The sequence below is a fragment of the Pelophylax lessonae genome, assembly GCF_965119305.1.
Source record: "Pelophylax lessonae genome assembly, chromosome: 4".
In the NCBI taxonomy this organism is placed as follows: Eukaryota; Metazoa; Chordata; class Amphibia; order Anura; family Ranidae; genus Pelophylax; species Pelophylax lessonae.
Genome location: NC_138771.1, coordinates 561,602,954 through 561,626,767, shown reverse-complemented (window position 1 = coordinate 561,626,767; position 23,814 = coordinate 561,602,954). Strand labels below are relative to the sequence as shown.

General features: G+C 45.8%; 1 protein-coding gene across 2 annotated transcripts in view; it reads right to left on the bottom strand.

The window, feature by feature from the left end:
* The window catches only part of PPP2R2A (protein phosphatase 2 regulatory subunit Balpha), a 90,041-nt gene that overhangs the window by 15,051 nt on the left and 51,176 nt on the right, over positions 1-23,814 (bottom strand). For both annotated transcript variants that reach the window (XM_082252938.1, XM_082252937.1), the window contains exons 3-6: positions 12,270-12,361; positions 6,227-6,389; positions 3,708-3,820; positions 3,369-3,546 (exon numbers count right to left, since the gene is read on the bottom strand). In XM_082252938.1, coding sequence (XP_082109064.1) covers positions 3,369-3,546; positions 3,708-3,820; positions 6,227-6,389; positions 12,270-12,361 — 546 coding nt within the window. The remainder of the gene's footprint in view (positions 1-3,368; positions 3,547-3,707; positions 3,821-6,226; positions 6,390-12,269; positions 12,362-23,814) is intronic.

Genomic DNA, 23,814 nt, shown 5'->3' with positions numbered 1-23,814 from the left:
CTCAACTGCTCAAAACAGGTACCAGGAGCCGCAATTGGCTGTGATCAGTGGACACTGATTGAGGGAGCAGTGCGCATGTGACGGGCGACGTACAGGTACATCACCTGACCTGTAGCTGCCGCCCGCTGTAAAACTATTGTGGAATCACCCTCACCGCAGAGCACCCAAAGTGCATGGACGCAGACCCAGAAGTCGCTATATGCTAAGCTCACCCTGAGAACATAACGAGCAGGGGAGGTCGCCAACAAAAGTCCCGCAAGGAGATGCCGGCTAAAGTTCCACAAAAAAAGACCCCTATTAGACCTATAAGTCGCCCACCAAAATGACATAAAAAAGGACATAGAGGGGGCCAGCCGTGACGCAGACAGAGTACCCCCTACACAATCCCCCCACTGCGCCCCCCCGGTTCAAGGAGGGCACCAGGCAGTCCATATGTCCACCCCCTTGAGGGGGGAGGGAGGGCGGACCCCTATGCGCTGCTCTACCAGCCTGGTAAGCAGCTCAAAAGCTCAGACAGCCGCGAGTAGGCCACAAAGCCGCGGCATAAAATCTGGGGCTCGATCCGGTGGCTCTGTCAGCTTGATCAGCAGCTCCGGCAGCTCAGTTAAGAGCTTGGACAGCTTGGTCAGTCACTCAGCCAGCCGTGAGAAGGCCAGAAGCCCCAATTTTTGGACTCATCCGGTTCGTGAGGCATTGTCCGGTCAGCTCAGTCAGGCACCCCATCTCCGGTCAGCTCAGTCAGGCACCCCATCTCCGGTCAGCTCAGTCAGGCACCCCATCTCCGGTCAGGCACTCAGTCGGCTTGGTCAGGTACCCGGACAACCACGAGTAGGCCGCAAAGCCGGACGAAATTTTTTGGCCCGACCCAGACACGTGAGGTGCAGACCCGCGGATGAAGAAATATCTGTTTCCTCCCAAGCCTATAACCACCGCAGGGAGCCCAAAGGACATCCCTGACCCAGTAACTAACCCCAAGGGTGCCGGGAACTTGCTCAAAGAACCCCTTGTGCGATCCACACAGCCCGGTCAGCAACAACGCATACACCCCCCCCCCCCCCCCTTACTGGAGCAAGTGGCAAAGCCAGCTCCTGCCTAACCCCGGGGGGTAGGTTGGGGCCAAAAGAATCGTGACTTTTAAAAGGGCTGGGGGAGATGGAAGGGAACCTGGGGGTCCAACCATTACAAGGAGGGGCACACATCCACCCCGAGACAGCAAGAGCTATGGGGGGACACTACTCACCATACCAACAAAAATGGGGTGGGTGCCACTCCGGACAGACTACCACTCCACTCGGGGTGGGGGTGCTGACAGCCAAGGGGCACGCTGCGACTCAAGCCAAACCAGGTCGTGTGCGTCCCGGCGAGGTGTTTGACTCCCGGGCCAGCCCCCGTCCATTGGGGCTCTGTCATGGCGAGGCCTAGAAAGGGGGGTATAACCTGCACCCGCTCGCTGGACGGACTGGATGACCTTAAAGAGAATGTAAATGCACGTAAAAAAACTAGAAAAAAAAAACCTGTAAAGACAAAGGCAAATGAGCTAGTATGCATCACATACTAGCTCGTTATGAAATACCTAAAAACTAAGCCCCCGAAGTGTCGCCCGCTCAGCAACAGGGCGGCCGACATGTCTGGCCGCCCTGCTTCCTTGTTCGCATCCTCCGGGCCATCTGATTGGCCGGAGGCGCGATTACATCATTCCCGCGCATGGGAGCCGCCGTTCACGGCATAGGGTTCTGAAGGAACGGCATGGGTGGCCGTTCCTTCAGAGCGCATGCGCCGATGACGTCATCGGCTGCATGCACTGTAAATATCTCCTAAACGGTGCATGTTTAGGAGATATTTATAGCACCTATAGGTAAGCCTTTATATAGGCTTACCTATAGGTAAATGTAAAAAACGTGGGTTTACAACCTCTTTAAGGATCTCGGATATCCAGTCCAAAACCCTGTCCAGCTGTTGATTGCAGTTCTCTCAGAAATATAATCAAAATTTTAACAAATGTTCCCTTTAAAACAAAAAAACAAGCCAAGACCGAAGTCCCAGCCGGGAATTAGGTCCTACTCCTAAACTAGGCAGAAACAAACTGAATCCTATAGCAGAATGATTGGGTGTATGCCTTCAGGAACTGCCCCACAGGCGTGGTAAAGTTTTTTCCTGCCTAGTGTCCTACTTCTGTAGGGGGCAGCACAACCCAATGGTTACGAAGAACATGGAGCTGCGTCTGTCAATGAATGATGGAGAAAAACGCTTGAGCCGGCGGCGGTGTGCACCCCCCCCCCCCCTCTAGCTCCTGCTCGACACCCCTACCATAAAAATTAGGCATGGCTGTCCCAGGAGGGGAGCTAGGTATAGGTGAATGGGGGGGTGGTCCGCAGAGTGACTCCGATATTGGGGGGAGGGGGGGGGGGGGGGGGAGTAAAGTGGGAAGGGCACTCTGGGGTCCGACCAACCCAGGGGCCCACATCCACTCTGAGGGGGGCCACCAGAGGGGCAGGGGGGACCCTGCTTAATGCACCATGGGACCAGGCGGCACCACTCCAGACAGACCACCCACCAGCTTGGCATGGGGATGCTGCGGGCCAGAGGTACGCTGCAACTCAGGTCATGACTAGGAACGTGACCAGGGCTATAGGTCCTCGCGAGACGTTTAACTCGCCGGCCAGCCCCATCCAGTGGGGCTATGTCGCGGCCAACCCAGTGTGGAGCTAAGGTGGGGTCACGCTCGCTGGCCAGACTGGGAAAAACGTAAGGATCTAGGATATTCAGCCCGTTGCCCAGTCTGGCAGTTGATTGTAGTTCTCCCAGGAACAGAAAATAAAAAAAAAAATTTGTTTAAAAAGGAAAAAATGCAAGGACCAGAGAACCCAGCAAGGAAGTAGGTCCTTACTCCTGACTAGGCAGAAAAAAAAAACTGAAGTCCTATAGCAGGAAGTGTGAGTATAACCCCCCTGGGACTGACCTATAGGCGTGGTCAAATTTTTTTCCGCCTAGTTTCCTACTCCTTTGGCATAAACCCATCGGTCAAGAAGATATGGAGCTGTGTCCTTCAATGAACAAAAGGGAAAACAAAAATTATATACACACACACACACACACTATATATATCACACACATATACACAGATATATCTATCTCAATCAGAGGATGGACCTGCACCCACTGGACCTAGAAACCGAGAGGATTCTAGGAGAGGGTCATTTCATGTTACCAGACCGTGGGGTCTCAAATATAGGCTATCTGGAAAAAATATTCCGTTTGAAAATCCAGTGTGTCATCTGGCATTTTTTTTTTAAGCATTACACTAAACACCTACATTTTTTCCCATTTTCTATTAAAACAAGAAAAACAATGCTGAGTTAAAAGGATACTAAAGCTCCTGTCTGTGATTTCCAAGTGCCAAAGGTTGACCCGAAGGTCGTCTGCAGACAAGTATGTCTCATAGTCACTGTTGACTGAGATGGAATTGATGTGATATGTGTGAGCATTGGCGAAAATCCTACGAGGACTTGCTTCAACCATCAGGTCCATGGGGCGGAATACTGGCACCTACAGTGGAACAGAACATATGTTGAGCATTTTCAACAAAAAGATTTAGCCATCTATTTGTGGAACACTGAGTCAAGCCTTATCACCTCTAGGAGACAGATACACACACACCAAAATTATTTAGTGATAGAAACCTAGAATACTGCAGTGCATGAACTTACCCTGAGTGTGGTCACAGTGGTTGGATCCCTATATCTTCCATTCTCCTCCTTCAGGTTGTAACCCTCTGGTCTCTTGTCACGTTCACTGATTTTCCACAGCTTGATAGTTTTATCTGCAAGAAACATATGGCCATATTGAGGAGTTGCAGAGACTCTTCACAGAAAAAGTTGAGGGAGTTCGCCCACCCCCCCCCAATCTTTGCCCGCAGCCTTTTGGGAAATGTCACAGGTCCCAGAAAGCTGTGGGATCACTGCACATGCGCTGTAAAGCCGCAAACAGTCGCAGCCAGTTACCCACAGTTAAGTATGCCGGCGCCCGAAGCCTGGTGAAGAAAACGGTCAGGTAAGGACAACACTGGATCCTGGAATAGGCTTTTTTTTTTTTTTTTTCGTTTTTTTTATTTATTGATTTTCAAAGTACTGTTAACATAAAAAAAAAAAAAAAAGAACAAAGAACAATAAATATAAATATTCATCTCATAAAAAATTACCAGTACAAATTTTATCCCATGCCCCTCCCCCACCTACTATATCAATTTCCATTTTCGATGTCTCAAATCTGGACCAGATTCAAATTTTTATCCTATATCTTCCAGCAAGATTTCAAGATATTTATCCTTTTTAAATCGTCCCATTTTCCCCATTTGTCCGACATATTTTTAGGTTGTTCTTCGCTATTTCCCAAATATTCCATATTGTAAATGTAATCCACTCTATTACACCATTTCTTTAAGGTTGGGCTCTTTACCTCTATTCAATTACTCGGGATAACTCCTTTAGCTGCATTTAATAAATTTGGAACCAATGTACTTTTGTATTTTTTAAAGGGCATTTTTGTTCTGTGGAATAAAACCACCAGGGGTCATCTAAAACATTAACTCCTGTAATTTCAATTATCTTACATCTAATTTTTAACCAATAATCTCTAATTTTGGGACAATCCCACCATATGTGGTACAGTGTCCCCTTACCCCACACCCTCTCCAACACCAATCAGTTTTTTCTGGTTGATATTTATGTGCTATTGTTCGGGTTATATACCATCTAGATAAACATATAGAATTTAATTCTATAATGCCAATATCTATAGCTGAGCGGCGAGTGTCTGTTTAACAAAAGTCAGGAGCTACAGTTTTTGAAGCTGCTGAATGTTACACTTTTGAAAAGATGACTGAAGTATCGCTTTATTGTTATTTTAAAGGTTACGTGTGCTTATATGTGTTTATGTGCAATAGAATGCAAAAAGGCGACACTTCAACGCATACCCCCGGGAACACAAACTCAGCATTGTAGTGGGAACATGCCACATACAAAACTATTGTTTTGTATGTCTCACTGAAGTAACCGGTGTTCATCCAGGTACTAGCACATAGTGTGAAGGGGCCCTTAACCACAATGTGCAATGGCTTTAACTGGACAGTGGAGATAGGCTTAAAGTGGCAGGGTTCATGCAAGAGCGCATTCAGTAACATTGTTGCAATGGTGTACACTACTTTCTCTAGCTTTAGTCTAAGAGATGGTTCACACCACACAGTGTGCATTATTGTGCACGTGTTGCATGCGTGTCCTGAACACATGGTGCAATGGGTTGTAGTAAGGCATTGCAATGCTTGTTTTTATTCCAGTCGTGTTAATCATATGTAATTTTATGTACAGCTGGACACTGCAATGCATTACAGAGTTTCTGAAGACACTGCTCAAAAATAAATCATGCCTAAGTTCTTTCTCCAGCACAAACCAATGAGTTGCTCTGTTGGGCAAGCAATGAGCTGGGCTATTGGAAAAGCCCTCCTAAACCAAGGTCTGGTGTGATCACACCCCAAGATAAAGGTCAAATCAATGCTTTAGAAGCCAGTAAGGCTGGGAACTCAGATCCAGAGATTTCCCCATCAGAGTCTTCAGAAGATAAGACAGTAGGTGATTCTACCCAACAGCCACATAGTGAAATGTTACATGTGTTTAAACTGGCCCCTTACAACATTCATAAGATAATTTTATGTGCTTGCTCTTAAAGCGGAGTTCCGGTAGTTTTTTTTAGATAAAAGTACACCTGAATAGTCACCGCTTGTGCTTTAATATTTAACCATCTTCTAAACTGTCCACCGATTTGTTTTTGTGCAGCATTTAGAACTTACTTTTTTATTGTACTGTAGAGCGTGGCCATTTAGAGTGTGGGCATGTGAAGCAGCTGTGTCTCACTTCCGGGATTCTGTGCATATAGCTGCCTTGCATCACGTCATTTCCTATTTGGAAATAAGATGCTACCAGCCGGCCAATGCCCATTGCCTCCTGGGATTGATGACACACATCTCCCAGGACGCAATGCAAAGCTGGGAGTGACGTCCAGGGCCGCAGAAGGAGGAAGTAGAACAAACTATCCTCTAAAATAAGGTAACAACCCGAAAAAATTAATATATAATAGCCCAATTCATTTTTACAAAACAGATCACTGCTGAAATCAGTAAAGTTCAAAAATTGGGTGGAACTCCGCTTTAAATCGAGAAATAAAGAGGACTCACCATTTGTAGACAACAGGAACTGTGCTGCATTTTTCTGTGGTAACCATCGGATCTTGTTGATTTTCTCTTCAATTTCTAAACTCTTCAAATAGTCAAACTCTGGTTCATGACTTTGGAAAGTGCTATACACACTGTATTCCCCTCTATGATACGGGCTCTTACTCTGCAATAAAATTTACTTCACTTTACAAGAAATTCAGACATAAAATGAAATGAGTTATAATATGTGGGGACACTTTCAGGGACCATGCACACTGGGCTTAAAAAAATACCAGGTGTGTGGCCAGAAAAAAATGCTTATATAGTGTTTTTGTACAGGTGTTTAGGAGTGCTTCGTGTTTTTTTTTTTTTTTTTTTTATTTTTTTTTTATTTCTTCCAGAAAATTCCTCAAAAAAAGCAAAACAGAAGGGTTTTTTTTCTGCCTCTAAACGCAGAGCTTAAAATATGCCTCTAAACGTCCTAATGTGAATAGACACATAGGAGAACATTGAGCTGCTTCTACAGGCAACTCCTGTGGAGAAGCGATTTTTTAAGCTAGTGTGCATGGACCCTTACTATGTTTCCATAATAGATTCTCCAGAACAAAAGAGGGAATCAAGATATTTTAGTTTTGTAGGAGAAGTCAAGAGAGACAATACTCGGATTTGTTATTGATAGGTGGAATCTCCTCTAGAAATGTATTTATGTTCTCAAAAAGGAGCCACCACTAGATGGCAATAGCTGATTTGGAAAAACCTGTACATGCTTTTTAGAAGGACTAAAAAGAAAAACTACCAGCAGCGAGACCAAGAAAGCCTCCTAACTTCCACAGTTCAGCAATGCAGAAGAAATCCTGAAGATACAAGTAAGTAATCACAGTGACTGCAGTGCCTGATCGAAAAGGGAACCAGTCATAAAAGGTCAATCTTTAATCTGTATGTCCTCTCCTGAAGAATATCTTTATCTCTCAGAATTTAAAATTGTATTATTTGTACAGTTAGGGTCCATATATATTTGGACACAGGCAGATTTTTCATACCTTTGGCTTTGTAGGCCACCAGAAAAAAAAATTAAAAAGAAACAATCCAAATTAATTTGAAGAGCAGACTTTCAGCTTTAATTCAAGGGGTTGAGCATAAAAATGAAGTAAAAATTTTAGGAAATGCAACAATTTTTTTTATACACAGCCCCCCATTTTCAGGGGCTCAAATGTAATTGGACAAATAGAATCATAAAAATTTTTTTTTATATTTTGTTGATAATCCTTTACTGTAATTGACTGCCTGAAGTCTGGTACCAATGGACATTACCAAAGACTGAGTTTCCTCCTTTCTGATGCTTTGCCAGGCTCTAACTGCAGCTGTCTTCAGTTCTTTGTTTGTGGGTCTTTCTGCCTTAAGTTTTGCCCCCAGCAAGTGAAATGCATGCTCAATTGGGTTGAGATCAGGTGACTGACTCGGCCATTGCATATTATTCCACTTATTTCCTTCAAAAGCACTTGGGATCATTGTCATCTGTACTCTGAAGCGCCATCCAATCTACTTTTCTGCATTTGGCTGAATCTGGGCTGACCGTATATCTCTAAACACTGCAGAATTCATCCGGCTGCTTCGGTCTTTTGTCACATCACCAATAAACACCAATGACTCAGTGCCACTGGAAATCATGCATGCTCATGCCATTACACTGCCTCCACCATGTTTTACAGATGACGTTGTGTGCTTTGGATCATGAACTGTTCCAAGCCCTCACACTTTTTCTTCCCATCATTCTGGTGCAGATTAATCTTAGTTTCATCTGTGCAAACAATGCTTTTTCAGAACTGGCCTTGCTTTTTTAGATTTTGTTTAGCTTATGATTGGTTTGAACCCTCTTGTAGTTGCTCTCGTGAAATCTTCTCTTGATTGTAGACCGACAATGATATGCCCACAGAGTGCCCTACACTTGTCTGGATGTTGTGAAAGGGTTTTTCTTCACCATAGAGAGGATCCTGTGATCAGCCACCACTGTTATCTTCCATGGATGTTCAGGCCTTTTTACGTTGCTGAGATTACCAGTGCATTCTTCTTTCCTCAGAATGTACCAAACTGTTGTTTCGGCCACTACTAAAGTTGCAGGCTCTCTCTCGGATGGATTTGTTTAGTTTTTGAAGCCATACAAGGGCCTTTTTCACTTGCATGGACAGCTCCTTTGATCACATGATGTAGGTAGGTTCACAGCAATAATTCCAAATACCGTACCAGACTTAGAATCAACTCTAGACGTTTTACATGTTTAATTGATGAAGAAATAACCTGGCTATGAAACAGCTTTTGATTCAATTGTCTAATTACTGTTGGTCCCTTGAAAAAAAAGAGGGATGGCTATTAAGAGCTGTAATTCCTAAACCCTTCCTCAGATTTGGATGTTCATACCCTCAAACTAAACCTGAGATTGGGCATTTGCAGCCCATATCCATTATATTAACTATAGCTTGAATCTGTTTTGGTAAATCAGTGGTCAGTGGAAAAAAACACTAAAATTGTGCCTGTGTCCAACTATATATGGACCTAACTGTATGTATGCTTGCTATTAGAGCAGAAGTGTTGACTTTAGCAGGCCATATAGACTGAAATTGGGGCAGTTCAGCAGGATCCATGTATGGGCAGGCTGGTTGTACTGAAGTAGAGCCATCAATCAACTTCAGTACAACCAGCCTGTCAGATTTGATTAATGTGATCACCACTGCAGATGGCTTTAGCCTAAAGCAGTGATCACTGTATTCGGTCAGCTAGGGAACCTCCCGCAGATGACATTCGGCCTGTGTCAGACAGAAGACGGCTGTTTGGCTGACTTCTGTCAGACAAGCATGCTGGAAAACCAGCAGCCGACCAATGGCTGAGAGCGCTGATCGGAGTGATCTGGCGGCTGTGGGGGTCCCCATCAGAGCAGCTCAGAGGGAGAGATCGCTGTACTAACGTCTGATGGTTAGTACAGCAATTGTTAAGCTGTAAGGCTATCTTTTCCCTTGCCTGAGCTCAGGGTTGATTCACACACTGTTCTAAGGTGCTGTTCGGAATCCATGAAAAAAACAAAAGTCTTTGTTAATTGACAGTTTGAGCTTCAGCCTCCATGTAGATCTTTCAGCCTGACATTTCTGCTCTGGCAGGAAGAATATGTGCACAGTTGGCTATCATTGAAGCTGAACTCAAGGAATTCTGCCACTTTGTAAAATGCGCAGGCATGTTATGATTTAAGTCCACCAAGGTGCATGCTACCTCCTGGACTTCTCATATCTGGACAGTTCTATGGATCTCCTCCCTACACTCCAGGGCTCTAAGATGATAGAAGCTGTCTTTTCACATACAGGAGTTCTGCCTGCCCCTCTCCTTTGCTGCTCACTCTCAGAAGCCTTTTTGTGAATACGTTTAAGAGCAGGGACAGGCAGAGCAGCTGCAAGTGGGTCTGCAGCTGAATAAGCGGAGACCAGAAGGTCCAGCATTGGAGGCTCCAGAAACGTAGCAACAGCTATCCTTTCAGCTCTCCATAAACTTTCAAATGGAGATGAACCACTGCCAGCCCAGGTCTATACTGGCATTCCTCTCCTACATGAAAAAAGCGCATATATATATATATATATATATATATATACCCTAGTGAATAAAATGGTGATCCTTGTAATTTTACATGTCACATGTATTTGCACAGCAATTTTTCAAACACAATTTTTTCAGAAAAAAAAAAAAAAAACAACTTTCATGAATAAAAAAAAAAAAAAAAAGTGTAGGAAAGTCCCGCACTATGGGAATCAGGGAAAGGGGAGAAAAGGCTGCAGCCTCCCTAGAATATAGCCAAAGACTGTATCAAAATTGTCAATGGGTAGGGAATATGGCGCTGCCAAATGGGTGATGAGTAACAAAGCAAATAACCTTTAGTATATCACAAGGATGGTGATTCTGAGTATGTAAGTATATAAATATTATGCGTTATGCCCACATATAACTTAGTTAAAAAAGGTTTGTACCACAACAATAAATATTAGAATTGGAAAAATGTATCCAGAAAATCGTTAGCAAAACAAATTATTTGTGCAGTAGTAGCATTTATAAAGTGCTTAGTAACATTGCCTTGTATGGTAACTCCCAGTAAAGTGATTGTTGTGGCATAAGGTGCAAACAAATATGAGTGACTTATGTGGTTTGAGGGAGGTGTAGTAAAAACCGTAACTTTAATACCAATAGTAAATGTATAAAAAGTTTATAAAAATTAAGTAGTGTAAACAAAAAGAGTGGAGACAAATAAATCCAGTGGTAAATATAAAGTGATTAGTGTGGTGGTGTAATAAGTATATAAAAATATATATAAAGTGCCAGGTGGACTGTATTAAATATATAGGTGCACAACGGGTTAATAAGGTGCAAGTAATCTTATGCACAGTGAAAATTTAACAATGCTCGTGTTTAAATCATAAATAATTGTCCATAAATGCTGGTGCTCAATCTTTGTGTGACAGTCCCAGAACTCTTCTTGTTAAAAAAGAGGGTGCCCAGGGTGGTTATAAAATAGATTGCACTCACCAGAGTGCCTAACCCCACACAGGGGTATTAGGCAGGGGTATTTTATAAGCTGTATACCACAGCGTGGAGATGGCTGGTCCTGTGGGTCCTAAGTACTGGAAGTTAGCATGGGGACTTTTTGCGTTTGGTCTTGCATTATATTCTGTTTATTCAGTGGTGGAAAAAGATACTTATATATGGACATATTTTTTTTTAGGATTATTCTGTGATTGATTTTTTGTGAATGAATTCCTTTCACTTGCTACACTCTTAAAAGTTTTGTTTTTGAATTTGCATTGATTGTAGTAGTTGAAATGTGTACAATAGGAGTTTAATTTAGTAATACAAGATTACACAGCACTTGCACTCTGGGTTTACAAAAGATTTGTGCTACACTATTATATAGGTTCATGCGGTGTCCTGTATTGTAGGATAAAAATATGTCAATTGCCTGTCTGTTATTCAAATTAGGGCTGAACAATAGTCGATATGATATCGACTATCGTTCTGTGGCTGTAGGCGATATTCATATCGCCGAGGTCACGATATTTGCATAGGCAGGGGGAGGGACTCAGAAGAGGACAGGAGGACTCGCAGACTTCCGTGTTAGGCAGGGACTCGGAGGAGAACTCACACATCCATCCCACTGCAGGCTGCAGCCCGCCCCACACGTTCAGTGAGTCTCACTCTCCGCCCTAGTTTTCTCAATGGCACATTCAGGGAACCAATCACGCCGTGAGCAGCTGCACAGCTAACCAATCACGCGTGCCTGCACACCTGATTGGTTCGCTGTGCCGCTACTCACGGCGTGATTGGCTCCCTGAATGTACCATTGAGAAAACTAGGGCGGAGAGTGAGACTCACTGAACGTGTGGGGCGGGCTGCAGTGCACGAGTGAGTAATGTAATGTATGCGGCTGTGCTCCTTTCTAGTCCACCGCTCCAGCCTCCTACCACCACTGCCAGTAGCAGTATATATGTGAAATACAATAAATAATCTATATTGACATGGTGTGTATACAAAAAGGGAAAAGTAGATGTATGTATGTATATGTAGAGGAAAATCAATTAATAATAATTCAGAGGTGATTTATATATTTATATATTAATAATTTATTTTCCTCTACATATACATACATACATACATACATCTACCTTTCCCTTTTTGTATACACACCATGTCAATATAGATTATTTATTGTATTTCACATATATACTGGCAGCACCAATCACTTCCTCTTCCATATAAAAGGACGGGTCCCACAATATCGCAATATATATCGTTGGGAAAAAAATATTGCAATATATTTTTTTTCCAATATCGTGCAGGCCTAATTCAAATAGTTTCAATCATTTGAGGTATCAATCTGGCACAAGTCTACAGATTAGACAGCCTAACAATTCTGCATGTTCCAGGTTAGTAAATCAAAAATGTTGAAATTCAGGGATTATGTGACTGGCAGGCAACTATCATGCTGCTATAGTGATCATTGAATTAGGAATGTTTGCAGCATAGTAATAGTACTAACCTCCTGCTGGAAAATGACCACACGTCCTCCCTTATCTCCTGTGGCTAATAACTCTCCAGAATGGTTAAATTCTACTGTAGAGATAATATCCGCTGTAATGAAAAGAAAGCACAGGTTATAATCACATACATTGCAGTATTTACAGAAATAGAAAAGTCATCTCTTTCATCACTGTACTGTATTAACAAAAAAGGCCAATATATTCCAAGGCCTTCAGGCTTACAGACAAAAAGAATGCAAACTGCAATGTGCATCACAAGAATCAGGGGAAAAAAAGAAAAAAGAAAAAAAAAAAAAAAACGACGGTAAAGAGAAACCAACAAACGATGCTTCGATTGTTGAGGATTTCTGCAACCTGTGGAGGTCACATTCACATTCTTTTCTGGCAAAGCTTTCCAGTCAGTCAGAAGAGCAGTGGTGAATTGTTATCTCATCGTAAGAAAATCAACTCACTGGTACATAATGGCTGGATTAAAAAACTGCTTTGGTTTCTCACTGTGAACAAGAGCTGAAGGCTGAATATCCCCGTCAGAGCAGCTGATGGTAACTTCCACTACTCTAAGGATATAGAGGATTAAAACTGATCCCCAACAGATTCCTTCATCCTTTTTCATTTTAAGATACAGAAAGGGAGGGTTAGAACCCCCGTCAGTTTTGTTTTTGCCATCGGTTTTATTGGGGAGATTTCCCTTCACTTCCTGTCTCATAGCCAAAACAGTGGGAGAAAATCCCTCCAAAATTAGGAAACCCCGGAGTGGCCTCATTGGATGATCTCCCTTTGATTACTGTTCTGACGACCCAAAATGCGGGACTCTTATATTCACTTTCAGTGATGATGGTAAACAGGACAAATAGAGAGGGTGAATCTCCGTAATTGGGGTTGTAGACCCCAATAATACCTGACAAAGGTTCTAATCCCTTTCTACTATTCAAAGCAGTGTGAAAGCTACTTTCACCCACTTGTTTCTGGTATACACGTTAAAGAACAGATCATATTACACCAATATAACTTAGCTAGGAGAGAACTACTGAGACTCTCAGTGGCTCTGGTCCTGACCCATCCTACTGGATGTGCACTACATGGAGATGAATGAGTAGGATATCCTGACATGACTGCAAATTTTTATTTTAAAATTTACATTTTCAACACTTAAATTTACCTTCATAGTTATCACAAGGGGGCCAACAAGCGCCTTTTGTGATATTATAGGCAGGGGACAGGCTCTTTTTATGAAGACATCAGGAATCTTTTAAACACCAAACGTCTCCCCTGCAGCTAATGAAGCACAGACCATGTTTGATTAGCTGCTTCCCTGGCCACTGCAGCTGGAGATTGACCGCTCTGGACTCAAAAGTTATAAAATGCCTATTGTTTTCAGACTTCGTTACAAAGGCGATTGGGTATTATGGACAGCAAATGGTTAATATAAACACATAAGTGTGCAAGACAGCTGCATACCGTACAACACGCACCTTTAATGAAGGTGAGCATTTAAACTTGTGGAGGCAGGTCTGGGAAAACTGGTCTGGGAGTTCCCAAATGGGTGGAAACTAGTGACTTATGCAGCAAAGTTTCAAAGTAATAGCCAGCTGAGATAAAACTGCACACGTCAAATGCGATCATTTCCACAGCCTAACAAATACAAAATCCATTAAATGTTTTGTCCTGGGTGATGCCAATCGCTGCTGGATGAAGTGGTAGCATCCAGTGCCCTTGTGCAATCCCTGTATTGTCAGGAATAGACCGTGGGCACAGTTCAAAAGAATAGCCGTGTTAGACAGATAATACCATCTACACCTAAACACAGAAGTGAACCAGAGACTTTGCTGGGTACTGCCCTGTATACTATTCTGCCACTGTTATCAGGAGCAATACACAGATGTCAATGATAGGACTAGAGATTCAAGTTTAATCAGGAGTCTTTGTCTACTTGGTTAAATAACGGAATTTTTGTAAAATCTTACCTGTAAAATTCCTTTCTCTGAGTCCTCCGACAGTCGCCGCCTCTTCATATTCGTCACATATGGGGTATTAGACTTTGCCCCGAAGGAGTAGCTAGGCAACAGAATATGTTAACAATAAAGCTTTAACATATCCCACCCTCAAGGGGTGGTCCCCTCAGTCAATACCCTCCTACTTCCTGCAACCATATCTCAGTTTCAGTGGAATAGCAGTAGAGTATACATTCAAACCCCAAAAGAGGGGCGAGGGCGGCGACTGTCGGAGGACTCAGAGAAAGGAATTTTACAGGTAAGATTTTACAAAAATTCCGTTTTCTCTTACGTCCTCCGACAGTCGCCGCCTCTTCATATTCGTCACATATGGGGACGTCCCAAAGCAGTGCAAACATGAGGGGTGGGAAACGCATCCGCGCCGAAAGGCAACGCAGTCTCCACATCAAAGAAAGGAACCTTACCAAAGGAAGGAAACCAGCTGGGCAACAGCAAAAATAAGTGCTCAACAGGAGCAACAACCCAGGAAAAGACAAAAAACCAGGGGATACAAAACTTATCCCAACAGCCAGGAGTCCCCAACAAGGGACCCTAGGGAACAGCCGCACTAAGAACCTTGCGGCCAAAGGAAGCATCCGCCGATGCCTGAACATCTACTTTGTAGAATTTTGTGAAAGTGTGTACGGTCGACCAAGTCGCCGCCTTACACACCTGGGCTACAGAAGCCCCATGACGACAGGCCCAAGACGTACTCAGAGATCTAGTAGAGTGCGCCTTCACAGGCACAGGGGGAACCTTCCCCTGCAAGGCATAGGCCTGTTCAATGGTCTGCCTGATCCATTTGGCAATGGTAGAGGCGGAAGCCGCCATGCCCTTCCGAGGACCCTCTGGAAGAACAAACAAGGAGTCCGTCTTTCGAAAAGACTCAGTCGATTTAAGGTAAACCCTAATCGCCCGAACAACATCCAGAGAATGCAATCTCACCTCCTTTGGATGTTTAGGCTTCGTGCATAACGAAGGCAAAACAATATCCTCGTTAAGATGGAATTCCGAAACTCGTTTCGGCAGAAAAGAAGGATTAGGTCGCAAGACCACCTTATCCAAATGAACAACCAGGTACGGAGACTTGCAGGACAAAGCCGCCAGTTCCGACACTCTGCGAGCCGAAGTGATCGCCACCAAAAAGGCGACCTTTTTGGACAACATAGACAACGAGATCTCCCTGATCTGTTCAAAAGGAGCACGTTGTAACACAGATAGGACTAGATTCAAGTCCCAAGGGGGCAAAGGATCCCTCCTAGGAGGAACCAGATGCCGCACACCCTGAATAAAAGTGCCAACCAAGGAGTTGGAAGCCACGGGACGTTGAAACAGAACGGCCAGCGCAGACACCTGACCCTTTATCGTAGCCAGCGCCAAACGCTGATCGACACCCGTCTGAAGGAAAGACAGCACACGGGAAACCGAGTACGTGCGGGGTGAAAACCCCCTGGACTCACACCAGGCAAAATAGGCCTTCCAAGTACGGTAATAAACCTTTCCCGAGGAAGACTTCCTCGCGTTGATCAAGGTATGAACAACCTCTGGAGAGAGACCCTTCTCCTTCAGGACCTCGGTCTCAGCCAGGCCGTCAAAGCCAGCGACTGTAAAGCAGGATGGTAAATCGGTCCTTGAGACAGTAGATCGTCCCGAAGAGGCAGACGCCAGGGGGCGTCGACCGCCAGATTCACGAGGTCTGCGTACCAGGACCGGCAAGGCCAGTCCGGTGCCACAAGAATCACCGTGCTGCGTTCCGAGTGTAACCTGCGAAGGAACCGGGACAGCAACTGAATCGGTGGAAACGCGTACATCAGCCTGTACTGATGCCACGGGGCCACTAACGCGTCCGACGCGTCTGCCCGAGGGTCGCGCGTCCTTGCCACGAACCTCTTCACCTTGTAGTTGAGGCGAGACGCGAACAGGTCCACATCTGGAAGACCCCACTTCGCGCACAACATCTGGAAGGCAGCCGGATGGAGAGACCATTCCCCCTGATCCAGGGTCTGGCGACTCAGATAGTCCGCCTGCCAGTTCTCCACTCCCGGAATGTGAACCGCCGTTATCGCCGGGACATGAGTCTCGGCCCAAGACAGAATGTCGGCCACTTCTCGAGCCGCTCGGGCACTCCTGGTGCCCCCTTGGTGGTTGATGTAGGCCACCGCCGTGGCATTGTCCGTCTGCACCCGAACCGGGCAGCCCTGCAGCCGGTCCGTCCAGCGATGAAGACAGAGCCTTATCGCACGCAATTCCAGAATGTTGATCGGGAGGGAAGACTCCCCCTCCGACCAGGTCCCCTGGGCGGACAGAACGCCCAGAACACCACCCCAGCCCGACAGGCTGGCATCCGTGGTGATTATCGTCCACGAGATCGGACGAAACGACTTGCCCCCGGACACCAATGGGGACTGGAGCCACCACAGAAGGTTTTCCCTGGTGCGATGACTCAACGAGATCTGAAGATCCAGAGATTGAGGTCGCCCGTCCCACTTGGACAAGATCTCCGCCTGGAGACCCCGCGTGTGAAACTGCGCGAAAGGAATCGCCTCGAAAGCCGAGACCATCAACTCCAGACCCTGACTGGTCGCAGACCGAATCAGAATGTCGTACCTCATATGGCGTGGGGAACCCGCACAGGCGAACAAGCCGCTGCACATGAGGCAGGGAGAGTCGCAATTCAAGACGCACACAATGGCGGTTAAGAAACCGCACAGCGTCCGGTGAGGTAGCCACCTCACCAAACATCCCTGCACCGAACAGGGATGGGTCGTTCACCGTGCCAGGAGCGTTACCTGGCTGAACGCTCGATGGCAGACTGGGAAGCCACTGACCCACGACCTGCGATCAGGGGGATCAGCCCGAGACCCAGTCCGCATGATCCTCTTCGTCCGAAGAACTAACTAATGCTGACAAAAACAACAGCTAAGTAAAAGGTAGAGAAAAAATTAAAATAAAATATTAAAAAGAAGAAAGAGTCTGGGACAAAAAGTCCCAGCACAGAGAGAGCCAGCCACTCCTGACAAGCTAGACATTAAAACTGAGATATGGTTGCAGGAAGTAGGAGGGTATTGACTGAGGGGACCACCCCTTGAGGGTGGGATATGTTAAAGCTTTATTGTTAACATATTCTGTTGCCTAGCTACTCCTTCGGAGCAAAGTCTAATACCCCATATGTGACGAATATGAAGAGGCGGCGACTGTCGGAGGACGTAAGAGAAAAAATGCCCACCTCTATTCAATACTTTAAAACTGATTACTACTGCGTGTAATCAGTGAACACCTTTTGCTTTCCATGAAACTTAGGCAATGCTAAAGTTGGAAACTCCACTACTGAACCCAGGCCCTCCATTAGAAGTATGCAATAAAAAGGCTGTACATGGGCAGCATGACAACTCTGGAGGGCAGAAGTGGTTCTTTCCTCAGCAGTAGTCTGCAACCTCAGAATCCTGATAGCATGTCATCTAAGGTCACCAATAGGATGTTGGCTGGTATTCAAGATCGTAACGTGTCATTTCCCAGATTACTGCTTAAAATGCAGTAATCTAAGTTTAGTGTAATCTCCTGCAAACACAATTCAAGTACCACTCGGTACAGCGCTCAGCCCCGTCCAGCTGCAGCATATTTCAGCCTGCCATAAAATTTTGACAGGTTGCAAGGCTGAACGCTCCACCGTTGCCTCCCAAGCGCACTGAAACACTGTGATTGAACACACACGGGAAAAATGCCCAATGTGCATGTGGCCTAAAGAATGCATGAACTACAGCTTTTCTCATTAGGACAATGAAAATTGCTCAGGTGGTTATAACAGCAGGCTGAAATATGCTGCGGCTGGACAGAGCTGAACACTGTACTGGTTACTCTTGTTTAGAGCCATATGCCTAAAATGTAGGGCCCTAAACACAAGTTCCCACTTGCTACAGCGGTCAGCCCCATCCAGTTGCAGCATATTTCAGCATGTCACAGACTGACAGGCTGCGGGGTAGGCTTCTGTACCTGTGGCCCCAGGGAGCAGCCCAAGGAAGGGACTGTATGCATATGGGCTAAACATGAGTGTCAAGTTTTTTTTTTTTTTTTGGATTAAAGACATGAAAGCTGAATCCCTTGAGATCATTTTACATCAGTTTATACATCTACTATTTTTGGTTTAGTTAAAGCAGAGCTCTAGGCAAAACTTTTTATTAATCAGTTTGGATAAAGCAAGGAAGGGTTAAAAACACATCAGATTCTTTTGGCAATCTTTGTCCCATTGCGGAGATTTCCCTTCATATCCTGTCCCATAGCTAAACAGGGAGGGAGGAAAAACCCCTGAAAATTAAGGGATTTCCGTGGGGCCCCCTAGGTCACCAGAACTAGTATCGCCATTGGAAGATTTTGCCTTTATTTTTCTAAGGACAACCCAAAATTAGGGATTTTCTTTTTCTTTCAATGATAATGGTAAACAGGACACAGAGAGCGAATCTCCCCAACAGGCAGCAAAAAAAAAAAGTTACAGGTGTTCAAATCCTTCACTATTGAAAACTAAAAAAAAAAAAAACTTCATAACCATTGGGTTATACTGCCACCTACAGGAGTAGGAGACTAGGCAGAAAAAGAATCTGGCTACGCCTATGGGCAATCCCAGGGGGTATACTCCCTCTCCCTGCTATAGGTATTCAGTTCAGTTGCAAGCAGTGTCAGAAGAATTACAACACCACTGAGGGGTGGGTGCTGTGTCCATCAATGAACATCAGAGAAATGGATTTTACGGTAAGTCAAAAATTCATTTTCTTTCGTTCATTGACAGACACAGCTCCTGATCTTCATAGCCATTGGGACGTCCCAAAGCAGTGTTAAAGATAAGGGGTGGGAACAGCAGAAAAATTCCCAAGGCTAAATTGTAGACAACCAGGCAACGGGAGCTCAACAAAAACTGGAGCCCATCTGAATAAACAATCCAACCTCAAAGAGGATCAGGTGTTCTAAAAAGCAGCCTGCAAAACCTTGTGGCCAAAAGAAACATCCGCAGATGCCAACACATCCACTTTTTGAAAGTGCGCACCGACAACTAGGGATGCACCGATCCGATATTCGGATCGGATATCGGCGCAGATACTGCCACAATAGCTGGGTCAGGGGATCAGTAACATTAACAGATCCAAGGGCCGATCCGGTTTTGTTGCAGCAGAACCTACCGCGGTGTCTGCTGAGTCCCGGCTCAGCCGTCCCTTACTTGCATGGAGCCGCTACTTCCTGTATAGGTCTGGCTCACATCAGATGCATTCCGCCTGTGAATGGAGGAGCCATACACATGAAGCAGCGGCTTTGCTCTGTACTGCAGCCGCATGCTTTATGCGTGTAGTTCCGGAGGGGTGCCAGTATCGGCAGATACAAAATGCCAGATATCGGTATCCGGACAAAAAAAGTTGGATCGGTGCGCCTCTACCAACGCCCAAGTGGCCACCTTGCAAACCTGCGTCCCTGACCCATGACAGAAGGCCCAGAAGGCACCAAGCGCCTAAGTAGAGTGCACCTTGACAGGTAAAGGAGAAACTGACCCTTAATGGAATAGGCATGAATCATTACCTGTCTGATCGATCTGGAATTGGTTGCAGAGGAAGCGGACAACCCTTTACGAGGCCCATCAGTGAGCACAAAGTGTGACTTCCTTAAAGACTCTGTAGCTGCCAGGTAAACCCTAATTGCCTGGACCACATCCAAGGCATGCAAGCCAATTTCCTTTGGATTAGAAAGAGGTGGTGGGTGATACAAGACCCACAAACACTCGGCCAGCGCTAGCGGTCAAAAAATACTCTAATCACTATTAAATAAAATATTGAATAAAGCCGATAGCAGCTACTGTAAGCCCCCATTCACACTAGCGCGACTTGTCAGGCGACTTGGTCGCCTGACAAGTAGCGGTGGGTCGCTCGCCATTGATTAGCACAGGACCTGTTCTAATAGGAGTGACACAAGTCGCTCCGACTTAGAAAAAGGGTCCTGTACTACTTTGGGGTGACCTGGAGGCGACTTCCATTGACTTCAATGATATGAAGTCCCTGCAAGTCGCGCCGAGGTGCACCGCGACTTCACAGGTCGCCCCTGTCTGAACGGGGTCTTAATGAATCAGAAATCTAAAACAAATGTAATAAAAACAGCAACGTTCAGGTAAGTCCAGCACCAATCACACTCAGCAGCGCTATGTATGTTTGCACATATTATATATCATGGTTAATAGTCTACATGTAAGCATTCTGGTAGATAATGTCCTAATGTCTCTCTGCCGGTGAATAGGTCTATCACAATACAAATCCCATAAAATTCACACAAGGTGATTCAACAAACGGTGGTACTCCTAGTGCTTAGATGAATCAAACAAATCCTTCACCACACCTCCAGTGCACCCCGCAGGAATGGGCACTCATCAGATACCAGTAGATCATAGGCATCTGTACATTGGCTCCATAAGCCCACTCGCTTCCACTGGTTATAATATCACTCTTATTCCAACCTGTAATTTCTCAGTTCACCTCGGATATTCGGGTCATGTGATCAAAGACCGCCAATGGAAAAGAAGCAAAATACAGGGCAGCAATAGTGTGATACCGTTTTAAAGTTTATTCCACGTATAATTACACACATCAAAAAAACCCTGTTTCCAATCTGCTTACATTATGTAGACATATTCACCGGCAGAGAGATATTTGGACATTATCTACCAGAATGCTTACATGTGGACTATTAACCATGATATATATGATATGTGCAAACATACATAGAGCTGCTGAGTGTGATTGGTGCTGGACTTACCTAAACGTTGCAGTATTACATTTGTTTTAAATTTCCTTTGGATGTTTAGGCCTGGGACACAAGGAAGGCAACACTATGTCTTCATGCAAATGAAAATCAGAGACAATCTTTGGGAAAAACTAAGGACAGGGGCGAAGAACCACCTATCTCTGTGAATCACCAGGTAAGGTGAACGACAGGATAACGCCACCAGTTCCGACACACTGCGCACAGAGGTAATAGCCACCAAAAACGCCACCTTCTTAAACAGTGAGCGCAAGGGAATCTTCCGAGGATTGTCAAAGGAAGGCTTCTGGAGGACTGAAAGCACCAAGTTGAGGTCCCAAGGCAGCAAAGAAGACTGCACCGGAGGAACTAAAATGTCTGACACCCTGAAAAAAGGTACGCACCAGGGAGTCATTGGAAGAAGACCCTAAAATCCGACCCAGAACCCGAATGCAAGTTCAGAGGGATAACCATCTGCTGGACAGCAGGAGACTAATTGCAGCCAGCGTCAGACCCAGATAGTCCAGCTTAGTGGACGGAACCAGAGCAGACTCCTGAAATTTCAGAATCCAGCCGAACTCCCGCAGAGTTCGTATTGTGATCTCCAGGTTTTCCACCAGAGCAGTAGGAGACCCTGCTCACAGAAGGTGGTCATCCAAGTAGCCTATTACCTCGATCCCCCGTAACAAAGTTAGCACCGGTGCCAAAGGGTAACGCCACAAACTGATAATGCTCCTCTCCCACTGCAAAAAACGGTGGAAGCGCTGGTGACCGCCATATATTTTGGAATGTGAAGGTAAGCATCCTTATGTCGACAGAGGCAAGAAAATCCCCCCGACGTAGGGATGCCACTACCATGCGAATGGATTGCATTCTAAACTTCTGCACCCGCACAAAAGTTCAGCGCCTTGAGTTCCAGGATTGGACGCACCTTGCCTTCCTTCCTGGGAACTGTAAACAGATTTGAGTAAAAACCCTGAAAACATTCCGAAGTCGTATCCGGGACAATCACCCCTTAAAGGAACAGGTCTTGTACCGCTCCAAACAGACCTTGCAAGTGGTACGGGGCCACGCACAAGTTGGAAGGAAAGAACCTTGCTGGGGGACAAGAGCAAAACTTGATTTTGTAGCTGGACCAAATGACTTAGTGGACCCACTTGTCTTGTACCAGGGAAGTCCACGGGTCCAGAACTAGCCAAAACGTCCCCCCACCCCAAATACGAGTGAGGGCACACCTTCATGCAGAAGGAGCCTTGTCCACGGGTCTGGAAAAGTCGGCTCTCAGCTTGCCAGACCAGGTTCGTTTGAATCGTCCAGAGGAGTCCCTGAAAAGCTTTGAGCCCTTGTCTGTCGACCCGGAGGAACGAAATAAAATTCCTATGAGCTCGAGAAGGAGGGCTCACGTCTATGACTAGGTTCCTTACTCTTAGTAGCCTGTGGAAGAAAGGTACTCTTCCCCCTTGTGAGACCTTTAATGAGGTCATCCAGGGTAGCTCCAAACAGGCGATCTCCTTGAAAGGGTAGATCAGTCAAGACTTCTTAGAAGTCTGGTCCGCAGATCAACATTTGAGCCAAAAGACAGGCCAAAAAGGACCACTGCCGAAACGGGGAGCTGAGCCACTAGGGGAGCAACATTCAAAGAGGCATCACAGATAAACTGCAGCCCCTTGACAACTGGTCCGCCAGCTCAGCAAAGGAGGGGGGGGGGGGAAGCTGTTCTCCCTGCAGGTCACGGCGTAAAAGCTTAGCGCACACGGTCAGAGCTTGGGACACCAGGGCAATGGTGACTACCGGCCTCAGTGCCGAACCCGCCAGAGTGTACATATTGCAGGCCACAGCCTTCACCTTCCTGTCAGCTGGTTCCTTAAAGGCCGGGGACTCTTCAACCAGAATCACGATTGCCTTGTTCAATCTGGAAACCGGTGGAATAGTCCACTTCTTAATAAGGGACTCCTTATAGGGGTAACGCCTAGAAAATCGCTTAGGGACCCCAAGGGGACGCTTTGGTCGTCCCCACTCTTTAGGGACAATTTTGTCAAAATAGGCAGGGAAAGGAAACACCTTTGCCGCTCTGGATGGCTTACGAGTGCCAAAGGGAACCTGATCCTCCGTCGCAGCTGCAGCCTCCATCTTTAGGGTCCACCAGCCCCTTTTTGTGTGCGGTTGCAGATGTGGAGGAATCCTCTTCACTATCAGAAGATTCCGGATACGTGGTTGCAGTCTATGTCCACGGCGGCCAAATCAGATTCAGGATCTGATGAGACAAGTGTGGCAGGGGAAGGCGGGGGCGTTTTTTGCTAGCCCCTCACCCAAAAGTGATCTCCACCCAGGATACAAAGGACTCTAGGACAGCAGCAGTGCATCGATGGATGGTTGGGACCCAGAGGGCCCGCAGCCTCAGAGAGGAAATCAGGTGGGGAGATGTGCTCCAAAGGCTCCATGAGGGACCCCACAAAAATGTGTAAAACACTGCAAGGGACAACCCCCACAGGGCTTGGCAGCACCACCCGGTCGCCAGGCACAAAACACCAAGTGATCCTCAGCAGAGAGGGAGAGAACTCCACCAGACTCACCACCCAGCAGAAACGGGCACCTGCAGCCACCAGAATAATCTGCACTGCAGGCGCAGCAGTCAAAGTAAAAAGATCCAGGTGTGAGCACCAGGGGATTGAGGAGGGGCTCCCACCGTCGAAATTGCCGCTCACAGGGCTCCAGTGTCATGGCCACCACTATTTTCAATGGCAAACCGCCACAAAATGGCCACCGAACTACACAAACATGGCGA